Below are 10,866 nucleotides of genomic sequence, written 5' to 3'. Positions count from 1 at the left end.
GGGAGCCCAAGCGGCCGGGTTGTTCTATACTGGAAGCAAGTGCTTAATACTCTTCGGGCTGGCTGCCACCTCACTATACAAAGCTCAAGGTAAAACCTACATTGTGTCGGCAGATCCGCTTTTTATGAGCCCCAACTGCCGTCGGCTCGTTTCGCACATCGCTTGCACGGCCCAATCAGAGGCGTCGAAAAGACGGTTCCAGAAGTTCTCGGTCGCTCGACGCCTCTGATTGGTCAAAATGCCAGCGGTTTCGCTCCTATTTTGTCAGTGTTGGTCGTTCGAAAAACGACCGCGTTGTCGCCGGCGCCTGTGATTGGCCAAAATGCTGCTGCCAGAGAAAGGACGAGCAACGGGAATCTTTCCGGCAGCGACACGCTCGCTTCTGATCCGGCGGCGCGCCGAAGCCGACGGAAGCAGCATCATCGCAGAGCGGGCAGCGAAGAAGGGTTGGGTGACCTCATGGACATGCAGCGTGTACTTGGACACGTCGGTAGCAATTAGATTAGCAGTAGAGGTGACGCGCCTTCGTAGGGTTTTCTACTTGGTGGGCCCCTGCATGGCGACTAGAAGTGAATGGGTGCTTTTGCATTGCTATGCGAAGCTCGGAGCTGAAGGACGGTACCTACTAGCGTTGGCCAACACGAGGAGGGAGACTCGAGAACTCGAGGAAGGTCTGGTCTGCAGGCGTTGCACAGAAATGACACACGTCATTTGGCTCGGCCAATCGGCGCACGCTTAGATAACACAATGACGTGGCAAGTGGAGAGAGTGAGGTTCGGACAACGGCGACCGATGCCGAACATGGCGCACGTTGCTGCATGGCGTGGTGACAGCAATGAATGGTCCGAGGCAGAGGCTTGGGAAAGCTCGCTGGTTATCGCACTCACCAACTTGCTTTGCCATGGTTGCATTGTTCCGACTCGCGCTAGCGTCTTGCTTGATGCCCAACGTCTTGGCGTCCCTTGGCCTCTGCTCGGCGGTCAAGCCGTACTCGTACTCGCTGGCCAAGGTCCAATTCCCGCACCTCAAGAATGCGATCGAGGTGGTCGAAACCCAGCCGATTGCTACGTGGTACACGGACCGCGACCCCGACTCGAAGCACCAAGCAGCGCTTGCGGTTGGCAACTGCCCCAAGGGTACACATCGAGTCGTAATTCGTTTCCTTATACCGTTTCTAGGTAGCCGCCCGACCATTGTCGTGTACGGTCTCCCCAACAAGGATTGTCAGGACCACCAATCGACCGACGGCGCCAACAAGACGCCAGAGCAGTACGCTCAGTTCTTGACGGACCTCACCACGACGGTCGGTGACAACAACGTCGTGTACATCCTCGAGCCGGACGCAGTCGGTCTCCTCGTCGGAGGCTCAGCGTGTGCGACGACGTTCGAGTACGAGCGCAACCTCATCAACGCCGTCTCGCTCCTCGGCCGCAACCCGCGCGCCGACATTTACGTTGACATTGGGTTCTGGGTGCTGGGCAAGGCCAACGACGGAAAGATCGCGCGCGTGCTCTCGACGCTGGACCCGACGGGCACCCGCCTCAAAGGCATCTCGATCAACACGTCCAACTTCCGCACCACGGCCGAGCTTGTCAACATGTGCGGCAACTTTTCGGCGACGGCGATGGCGACTGCGAACCGAACGGTCACGTGCGTGCTCGATGTCTCGCGCAACTTTGCGGGACCGGACCCGATGAGTCAGTGGTGCAACCCGAAGGGTCGGGGCATTGGCCGCCCGCCGACCATTACGTCGGGCGAGCGCCTCGTCGACTACATGCTCTGGATCAAACCGCCGGGCGAGAGCGATGGCAACTGCAACGGCGGCCCGACCGCGGGCGCATTCTTCCTCGACGGCTTTGTGGAGCTCTGGAACAACGGCTACTTTGTGCAAGTCAAGGGCATGCAAAAGGTGTCGGCCATTGCGCCGTAGAGACCTCGACAGCAGTTGGCTTTAACGGCAAACCGTTAAGAACCTTTTGGTTTGCCGATTTGCATGACTTTGCTTTTTGTATGGTATACTGGACACCTTGGGTTCGAATCTTGTTCGAAGCGGTATTTTCGAGTTGTTCGATATCCCGTTCGATGGCGTCCGAGGCGCCGCCAGCGATCCGCCTCCATGAAGCCGACGAGGTGACGGAGGGTACGAAGCTGCCCAACACCCTTCGCATCACGGTGCTCCGCGCGCGCAACATGGCCAAGGCCACGCTCCGTGCGACCACGAGTCTCTACTGCAAGCTTGCGTCGTCGGGCATGACGTACAAGACGGCCATCAAGGCGCGAACCATCGACCCTGTCTGGAACGAAGTACGGCGTCCTCGCTTATGTAGCATCTCATGCATATGGAGTAGACGTTTTCATTTCGCGCGAGCGACTACATGACGACCGTGACGATCGTTGTCGCCGACAAGGTCAACGTCAAGAAGCGCGTCGTGGGCCAGCTCCGCCTCGTCGCCTCCGACATCATGGCCGAGCCCACGATGCGCTCCACGCGCTGGTATACGCTCGTCGACAAGGCGTGGGCGCCCAACGAGAAGCTCGGCGAGCTCGAGATCAAGGCGTCGCTCGTCTACGAGCGCGAGAACGATAGCGTGCTCCAGCGCCGGGTCGACGTCCAGCGCGCGGTAGTCGCCCCCGCGGCCATCGCGGTGGGCGAGACGTGGGACACGTCCGACGCCGACGGCTTTGCGGTACAGCAAGACGAGACCGACGACGACGCGCTGCTCCGTAAGCAAGAGCTCGACCTCCAAGAGAAGCAGCGGCTCGAAGCCCTGCTCGTCAACATTCCGCGAGGTGATTTCCAGATCCAAGCGCACATCCTCGAAGCGCGGGATCTCAAAGGCGAAAACGTACCTCGTTTCTAGCGCTCGTCGACTTATCGACGCGTAGTTTGATGGGACGTCCGACCCGGTGTGCTTCGTCGAAGTCATGGGGAAGAAGCAGAAGACGTCGGTGAAAAGCCAGACGTTCTCATGCGTCTTTGACGAGCTCCTCTTCTTCCGCTTCCGCAACATTGGCCGGAAGGAGCTCGAGCAAGCCACCATCACGGTCGTCCGAGCACGTCGTAGCTTCCTTCTTAGCTGCTTGTAGGTATCGGTCTACGACAGCAACGTCCTTCGGCCCAACGTCGAGATCGGGACGTACCAATTTGACGTCATGAGCATCTACTGCCGCGTACAGATCTTCCGCTCGCCTACGACACCTCACGTGCTGTAGCCCCAACGCGAGGTGTACCGGCAATGGCTCGCGCTCGTCGACCACAAGAGCAAGAAGGACAAGGGCATCCAAGTACCCTAGCCCTCGTTTCGAGGCTAGTGCGGAAACAATATGTAGGGCTATCTGCTCGTGAGCATGGCGATCGTCGGGCCCGGCGAAGCCTTCCCCGTGCACGAAGCGGTCAAGGAGAACGACACCAAGGACATTCACGACCTCGTTTTACTGCCCCCGGCCATCACGCAATCCCTACACTTTCTTGTCGTGACCGTGTTTGCCGCCGAGGAGCTGCCAGCGCTCGACACGCCTACGCTCCTCTCGGCCGCCGGCATTGACGCGTTTGTCCGCGTCGACTTTGCGGGCAATGTCAAGTGCAAGACAAGCGTCATCTCGATCAAAGGCTCGCACAACTTGTCGGCCACGTTTCTCGAAGCGCTCTGGATCCCCGTGCTCATGCCTACGATGAGTCGCCGCATCAGCATCAGCGTCCGGGACCGCGAGCTCGGTCGGTCGAGCAAACTTGTGGGGCAGAGCATTCTCGACTTTCTCCAGCTACCGGCGATCGACGCCGACCTGGCCGACGTGGCCAACGCCACTCTCTTGGAGCAGACGCCGCTGCGGTACATCAACTTGTACGGGCCGCCGCTGCAAGCAAATCAGCACTCGGACGCGTGCAAGCACATGAAGCAGTTCCCTGAACACGGGTCGACGTACCGAGGCCGGCTCCTCGTGAGCGTGGCGCATGTGCAGCGGCCATCGCCCGACGAGAATGAAAAGATGCACGTCAAAGAGGTCACGATCGAGGACTGGGACGCCCTGCGGCCGCCCATGACGCGCTACGTACTCCGCGTTGCGCTCTTTTTTGGCCAAGACGTGCCACAGGTGCGACTGCGCACCGGTCTCTGCGCCAAGCTGTTTGTGGTCGTCAGCATCGGCCAGTACGCCGTGCGCTTTGATGCGATGCCCGTCAAGTACGTCCCGTGATCCTTTGCAGCTTGAACTATCGAGGTCTAGGCACGGGCGCGTGGTGTGGGGCGCGGCGCTCGACGCCAAGAACATTGAGCTCCCGTCCAACTTGACGCAGCTGCCAGACGTCATTGTGACACTCTGTCGCGAGTCCAGCGACGCCGACGACCTCCACGGTATCGCGTACGCACGCATTCGCAGCAGCGACCTCGTCCAAGCCGGCTTCCAAGTCCCGATGCGCTGGCTGCACTTGCTCGAGGAAGTCGCGCGGCCGCCCGGCTTGCTCCCGGGGCAGTCGCCGGGCTCGCTCCTCCTCCGCGTCGCGTTTGGCCGCGAAGAGCTCGCTGCGCGCGAGGCGTGGGTCACACCGTTTAATGCGATCTCTGAGACGCTGCCGTGCATGGTCCGCGTGCATATCTACCAATGTCGCGGCCTCTTCGCCAAGTCAACGACTAAGAACGGACTGCCGGACCCGCAGATCTTGGTGCATCTGTTGCACGAGACGAAGAAGACCAAAGCAAAGCGGCGCACGCTCGACCCGCTCTACTACGAGTCGCTCCAGTTCAACGTGGACTTGCCGAGCAACTTGGAGTTTGCGCCCGAGCTCTGGCTCCAGGTAGCATTGGGCGACGAGACATTGACGAGCTTACGCAACTAGGTGGTGTCGAAAACCGGCTACAGCAATAGCACGACCAAATATCTCGGCGACTTGCGTATTCCGCTGGCCAAAGCCACCAAGTCGACATCCGTGCCGTACCCAGTGTGGCACACGCTCCGCTCCGACACGAACGTCCTCGAAGACCTCGGTGTGACGGGGGAGATCTTGTTGTCCGTGCAGCTTCTCGTCAACCCGACGGCCGAAGAGCGCTCAATTCCGCTGCCGTCGATCGTGCCCGAGTGCCGGGACGCGTACGTCGACATCATTGCCATGGGCGTCCGCAACCTCAAGTCGAATCGCCTCTTCCACATCCAGGTATGCCTACTGTTCGTGGTACATCTTATTGTATGAAAACTTAGAATCCGTTTGTCGAGTTTGAGCTCACGGGCGCAGCGTCGGCGAGCCGCGAGAACGCCGAGCGCCGCACAAAAGCAAGCCATGAGCCGGAAAGCAAGAACGCAAATTTCCTCGAACGGCTCGTGATCCCGACGCGCCTCCCGATCGACACGCTCTTCAGTCCGCAGCTCGTGCTCAAGGTCTCTCCATTATTGGCTGTCACGCAGCGTCTCATTCGATTAGGTGTACGACAGTACGATGGGCGGACTGCACCAGCCGCTCATTGCGTCGTGCGTGATCGATTTGACCAAGAAGCTGCCGTGGAGCCCGAGCTACGAGCCGCCGTTGCAGCAAGAATTCGACTACCACCTCCACCTCGAGAAGCAGCGCAACCGCCAATCGCAAAAGCAACACAGCGACGCTGGCAGCGATGCCGACGAGAACGACGCCGACGATCCCAAAGACGATGGGTCCGACGACAACGGTGCGTTGCATCATCAACCGCCAAGTTCTGAGATCCCCAATAGACGGGGCTAACGTTGACGACGATGACGACTTCATGGGCAGTGCGTCGGGGAGCGACGACGACAACGACGACCCGGCCAAGGTATAGCTTTCCCCACAATTGCTGAGCTTACAAGTGCGAACGGCAGGAAGACGAGACGCAGCCCGCTGTCCGCGACGACGGCACGGGCATTGGTGCGCTTCACTTGCCCCACGTGTCGTACGAGCCCTCACCAGCGTCCCGGGACGACCCCGCCGTCCAAAAGCAGCTCCAGGCCGAGGCCGACCGCCGACTGTTCGCGTCAGTCGAAGACGCCAAGAAGAAAGGCCGCGTGTACATTGTGCCTGGCACCAACAGTGACGTGTTGGACGCGGACATGGCCGCCAAGAAGGGTTATGACACGCCGCCGTACTTCGCCGGTCGCGACTGGTGGATTCAAGTACGTGTTTTCCATGTTGTTGGCGATGTGAGAGAGTTGACTAGTCGGGCGGGAAGGAGCTCGAAGAGTACCTCAAGACCAAGCCGTTCGAGACGTACCCGCTCTTCCGCGCCCACACGGTCCTTGGGTCCCTCTTCCGCCGTCGCAAGGAGCGCATCCAGATACAAACGGGCGTCTTCAAAGGCCTCGTCGTCGTGACGCTCGAGTCGACCAAGCAGAGTCTGCTGGTGGATTACACGTCGCTGACAGAGCCCAAGCCATACGAAGTGCGCGTCTACGTCCTCCGCGCGACAAATCTTCAGCCAAAAGACCGGAATGGACTCAGCGATCCGTATTTGCGACTCCAATTGGGTCAAAACAAGGTCAACGACCGCGACCAGCACCAGAAGAAGACGCTCAACCCCGACTTTTACCGTCTTTTCACGGTCGAAGCGACGATCCCAGGTTACTCTCTCTTCTTGTGCGTTGCCAAGTATCGTCGAGTAGGCACATCGCAGCTCTCCATTTCGGTGTGGGACCACGACCGGTTTGGGACTGACGATTTCATTGGCGAGACCATCATCGACCTCGAAGATCGGTGGTTCCACAAACAGTGGCAAGACATTGGCCTGGGCCACCCCAAGGCAAGTTACTCTGGTGTCCCAAAAGCTCATGTGGACGAGGTAGCTCAAAGCCGCGGGAACGCTCAAGCCGATCGAGTACCGACCGCTCTGGACGGGCAAGGAGGCGACGTCGCAGGGCACGCTGCAGCTGTGGGTCGACATTCTCACGCCGTCGCAAGCGGCGATCTACGAGCCGATCGACATTGCGCCGCCGCCACCGAAAAAGTTCGAAGTGCGCGTCGTCATTTGGAAGTCGGAGGGGGTTGTCGACAAGGACGTACGACGCTGTCGTCCTCCACGTCCTGACGCTCTTGTTGATAGCTGAGCGAGACGAACGACTTGTTTGTGAAAGCGTGGATGGAGGGCCACAAGGCGCAGTCGACCGACATTCACTGGCGCTGCTCGACGGGCAAAGCGAGCTGGAACTACCGCATGAAGTTTCAAGTTGAAATGCCCATGAAGCCCGAGTTTGCGCGCCTGCATCTGCAGCTCTGGGAGAAGGACCTCCTCAAGTGGCAAGACATTATCGGTACCTTGCAATTTATAGTCGTTGAGCACGATCTCGTGTTCGTGCAGGCGGTACGGAGCTCGACCTTTACCGCTGGCTCCAGCTCGCGTACCAGGAGAACCGGACGGTCCTGCCGTTCAAAGAAATGAAACATGCAGCGCGCGTCCTGGATGGCGACAGCGATGGCGAGAGCGAGAATGAGAGCGACGACGACAACCAAACCCATCACTACGCCGATCTCGACTTGGAGAAGAACCACGTCACCAAGCCGCTGCTCAACGAGAGAAAGAAGAAATCGCCGTCTCGGTTGGGGAAGCTCCAGACGCTACTGCGGACCAAGGTCAACGCCAAAGCGAGTGGCGACGGCGCCAGTGTCCCAAACGCCCAACAAAAAGCCGACAAGCGCGCGGCCAAGGAAGAGAACGAAGCGAAAGAAGCGATCGGCTCCTTCCTCGTACGTCTCCTTGGAACCAGCGACGACGATACATTGCTCTGTAGGACTTTATCGGGCTCGGGCGGCTCCACGACGACTCCGAGTGGCTCACGATGCGCTTCCACAACCGCGCCGAAGGCAAATCCGAAGAGATGGGCCAAGTTGCTATCGGGATTCAAATCGTGACCGAAGCCGAGTACAGCGCGACGCCGGTCGGGAGCGGCCGGAAGGAGCCCAACATCAATCCGTATTTACCACCGACCGTCGGTCGCATCAAGCTCAGCGCCAACCCCTTCAACGTCCTTCGCGAACTCGTACGTGCGTTTCGACGCTATTTGGCTACCTCCGCTTGCGTAGGTGGGTCCCAAGGCCTGCGCCCGCATTGCTTGCTTTTTGTGCTGCATGGGCTGTCTCAGCTTCATGGCGCTCTTTGGCGCCAGCATCATGAGCGCACTGACGTTCTACGAGCAAATGAAGGTGCGTGCCGAGGCGGCTCATAGCCGGCAGCCATAACAAAACACTTGAGTTTGAACACACGATTGGCGCGTTTTCGTTATGAGAAGACGACTTGAGACGATTAGGATTGAGCAAACAAACTCAAAAAGTCCTATGAAGATACAAAATGACCTTTGCATCGAGACGTGGTGCAACCTACCTTGCCGAGGGACGTGTTGAGCGAGACGTCGGGCGGCCCCGTAAAGTTGAAATCGTCCAGTTGCAAGTCGGATGCGTTCTCGGTCCGGAGCCGCCACGCAGGTGCCTCGTCCGTCTCGGGCACCGCGTCCGGCCTAGACCGTAGTATGAGCTCTCTCGCGCTGCCACGTGTGGGGTACTAGGAGTACATGCTTCGAGGGATCCACTGCGCACTCGGGTGTTGTACAGGCTCAAACGCCTCGTCCTTGGGCGTCCACGGCGTTCCTTGGCTATGGCATGGGTATATATAATACGGTTGTATCGGTCGCTAAGCCCACCTCGCCGACGACCGCGCCTGCCGCCGACGGTCCGGCGTTGTCTAAGCTGACGCATATGATTTCCAACCCCCTTTCAAACGACTACCTTGAAAATCATCGGGTCCTCCGCGCGCGACTGCAGCGTCTTGCGGAGCTCGTCCGTGGTAGCCGTGGTCGCCACCGCGATCACGGCCTGTGCTGCCTGCCGCGGTCGACCGCGTCGCGGGCGTGACGACGACGACGCCTTGCCCTTGCCGTCTTCGTTGGTGACTTCAATGCGAAAAGGTAGCGGGACATTCTCATCGACGGCTTCAAAGCCATCCCGGCGCGGGTCGTGGCTCTGCCGCAGGGCCGAGCGCCGGGACCGAAATCGGTTGATCGTGTCTTCGAGCTAGTGAAGGCCATATCTCAACAACACGATTGGCCAGCCACCGTACACTCTGCTCGTTGATCTCGCACGACGAGGGTACCACGGGGTCCTGCGCCATGGGCTTGTGCCGGGATGGCGGGCGGTGCGAGCGCTTCGTCGCCTTGTACTCGTACTCGTCGTCCAGCTCGTTGTCGTCGACAAGGTGCGTTGGGAACGCGTGGCGCTGGCGCGACGGCGGCCGGTCGAACGCCTAGGATCACTGGCATAGCATGCGCATCCAATCTTGCAAAGGCTACTTCGTCCGTGTCGTCGGCCGGTGACGTCTGGCGGGAGCTGCCCGCCGAGAGGTTGCGCTGGTTGCTAGCACACTCCTTCGGCACGTACTTGTACTGGCTCGTTGCGTCAATCTCGTAGTCGTACACGTTGTCCAAGTCGGGCATCTCGTTGTTGTCCTTCTGGAACGAGCTCGCGTGAAATGGAAACGACGCGAGGATGTTGGTGGAGCTGCTGCTGTGGTCGCCCCAATGGAACGAGCGCGCGCGCGCCTTGGTCGCGCTCACCTTACCGGCGCTGGCCTTGGGCTCGGTGCGCGTTGGCGCCCGGTACTTGGCCTCGACGCTGGCCCGCTCGACCCGATGATCGTCGTCGCCGGGGCTCTCGGTGCGTCGCTCGTGGAGGTACTTTTGCGGCCGCGACCGCGGCTTCTGCCGGCGCTTCTCGGCGAAGAGGAAGGAGGACGCGGCGAGCGGCTCGGCGTCGCACATGCTGTCCATGCTGCTCTGTCGGTTGCAACTAATTTAAGCTCGCGTGTGCCGCGATGTGATTGGCCACGCTGTCGCCAATCGAATCGCAGCATTGTTGTCAGTGCAACAAATAGACACTTGACAAGCATCATGGAGCGCATCCAACTGTTCCTCTCGATCGTGCTGGACGGCGCCGAGGTCAAGAAGCTCCTCGTCGCGCTCGGACTGCCACGTGGAAGCTGGTACCGGCTGCAATCGATCGACCATCTTGTTGACAAGACGACGCATGTGCTGCTGTCGGCCAACCCCGAGGCGAGCCGGTTCCTCTGCACCCGCTACCAGTACGTCTTCATTCTTGTCGACGATGTAGTCTTTACCCAAGACGTAGGAAAGGGGTCAAGCGCATCGTTGCCAGTCGCATTGTGGTCCTTCGCGCGCAAAAGTACGTGGCACTGCCAGCGACATGCGTTCCACGGGCTACGAACGACAGCTACCTCGATCGCCGTCTCGACACCCGGATTGTCCTCCATTTGCATGACACGCTGTATGTAGTCGACCCGTTTGACGACTGTTCTACGCACCCCGCTAGTCAGCGTACGTCCTGCGAACCGCGCGAGAATGTATGAATCATAGTATTGGTGGTCACAGGCAACAACGACGACGAAGCGCGACTCGACGAGCTGGTAAGCACATCTTTGATTGTTGAATCGAGTGCGACGGAACTGTGCAAGAGCGACGCGACACCAACGATTCCGCTGGCCTACGTTGTGGAGCTTCTCGACATCCTCGGCGACGAGGTGGCTTCCGTGCGCGCCTTGTTTGAGACGCACGCCGTGCACCAGCGCGTGAGTGTCGAAGGCATGACCGACATCCTTGCCTCCGCCGGGTACGACCCAGCCAACTGCAACTCGATTCGTGTGACGCGGCGGTTAGTGCCCACGTGACGCTGGATGGGGTGCTGCGACTGATCTCAGACATGGTCCAGAGCCGCACGGTGGCGCTGACATCACCACCGTTCGACTTGAAAGCCCACGTGCTTGGCTACACGGACGTGCTCTCGGTCTACGTCGTCTTTCATCGTCAGTACAATCGGTGACGCATCATGTGTTTTTACGGGCGGTTGTATGCGCAGTTCGCACCTTGGCT

At 59.6% G+C, this 10,866-nt stretch overlaps 4 protein-coding genes across 6 annotated transcripts; 3 read left to right on the top strand and 1 right to left on the bottom strand.

Annotated features, from left to right (window-relative positions):
- Positions 1–914: 914 nt before the first annotated feature.
- SDRG_09980 (hypothetical protein) lies at positions 915–1,950 on the top strand. The gene is made up of 2 exons (XM_008615949.1): positions 915–1,136; positions 1,179–1,950. Exons 1-2 carry the CDS (start codon positions 941–943, stop codon positions 1,928–1,930), a joined length of 948 nt encoding a protein of 315 aa, XP_008614171.1. The 5' UTR covers positions 915–940; the 3' UTR covers positions 1,931–1,950.
- A 118-nt stretch (positions 1,951–2,068) lies between these two features.
- SDRG_09979 lies at positions 2,069–8,195 on the top strand. Of its 2 annotated transcripts, XM_008615947.1 has the most exons (19): positions 2,069–2,304; positions 2,349–2,846; positions 2,887–3,045; positions 3,088–3,171; positions 3,214–3,285; positions 3,331–4,181; positions 4,225–4,792; positions 4,835–5,149; positions 5,194–5,370; positions 5,414–5,654; positions 5,698–5,777; positions 5,824–6,114; positions 6,159–6,558; positions 6,601–6,737; positions 6,781–6,993; positions 7,038–7,245; positions 7,293–7,678; positions 7,723–7,971; positions 8,015–8,195. In XM_008615947.1, the coding sequence occupies exons 1-19, from the start codon at positions 2,083–2,085 to the stop codon at positions 8,168–8,170; spliced, it is 5,307 nt and encodes a 1,768-aa protein (XP_008614169.1). In that variant the 5' UTR covers positions 2,069–2,082; the 3' UTR covers positions 8,171–8,195. The 2 variants fall into 2 exon arrangements, with proteins under 2 accessions (XP_008614169.1, XP_008614170.1); XM_008615948.1 differs by having other exon boundaries at positions 7,038–7,678.
- On the bottom strand, positions 8,179–9,762 carry SDRG_09978 (hypothetical protein). Its single transcript, XM_008615946.1, has 7 exons — positions 9,274–9,762; positions 9,045–9,227; positions 8,714–8,998; positions 8,629–8,669; positions 8,500–8,580; positions 8,313–8,445; positions 8,179–8,264 (listed from the first exon to the last, which is right to left on the bottom strand). The coding sequence occupies exons 1-7, from the start codon at positions 9,748–9,750 to the stop codon at positions 8,235–8,237; spliced, it is 1,230 nt and encodes a 409-aa protein (XP_008614168.1). The 5' UTR covers positions 9,751–9,762; the 3' UTR covers positions 8,179–8,234.
- A 96-nt stretch (positions 9,763–9,858) lies between these two features.
- On the top strand, positions 9,859–10,823 carry SDRG_09977. 2 transcript variants are annotated; one of them, XM_008615945.1, is made up of 6 exons: positions 9,859–10,061; positions 10,109–10,224; positions 10,273–10,314; positions 10,369–10,403; positions 10,452–10,606; positions 10,654–10,823. In XM_008615945.1, the coding sequence occupies exons 1-6, from the start codon at positions 9,871–9,873 to the stop codon at positions 10,814–10,816; spliced, it is 702 nt and encodes a 233-aa protein (XP_008614167.1). In that variant the 5' UTR covers positions 9,859–9,870; the 3' UTR covers positions 10,817–10,823. The 2 variants fall into 2 exon arrangements, with proteins under 2 accessions (XP_008614167.1, XP_008614166.1); XM_008615944.1 differs by having other exon boundaries at positions 10,109–10,314.
- The last annotated feature ends 43 nt before the right edge of the window (positions 10,824–10,866 follow it).

This window comes from Saprolegnia diclina (genome assembly GCF_000281045.1).
Source record: "Saprolegnia diclina VS20 unplaced genomic scaffold supercont1.33, whole genome shotgun sequence".
Lineage (NCBI taxonomy): Eukaryota > Oomycota > Saprolegniomycetes > Saprolegniales > Saprolegniaceae > Saprolegnia > Saprolegnia diclina.
This window is presented reverse-complemented; position numbering and strand designations above follow the sequence as displayed.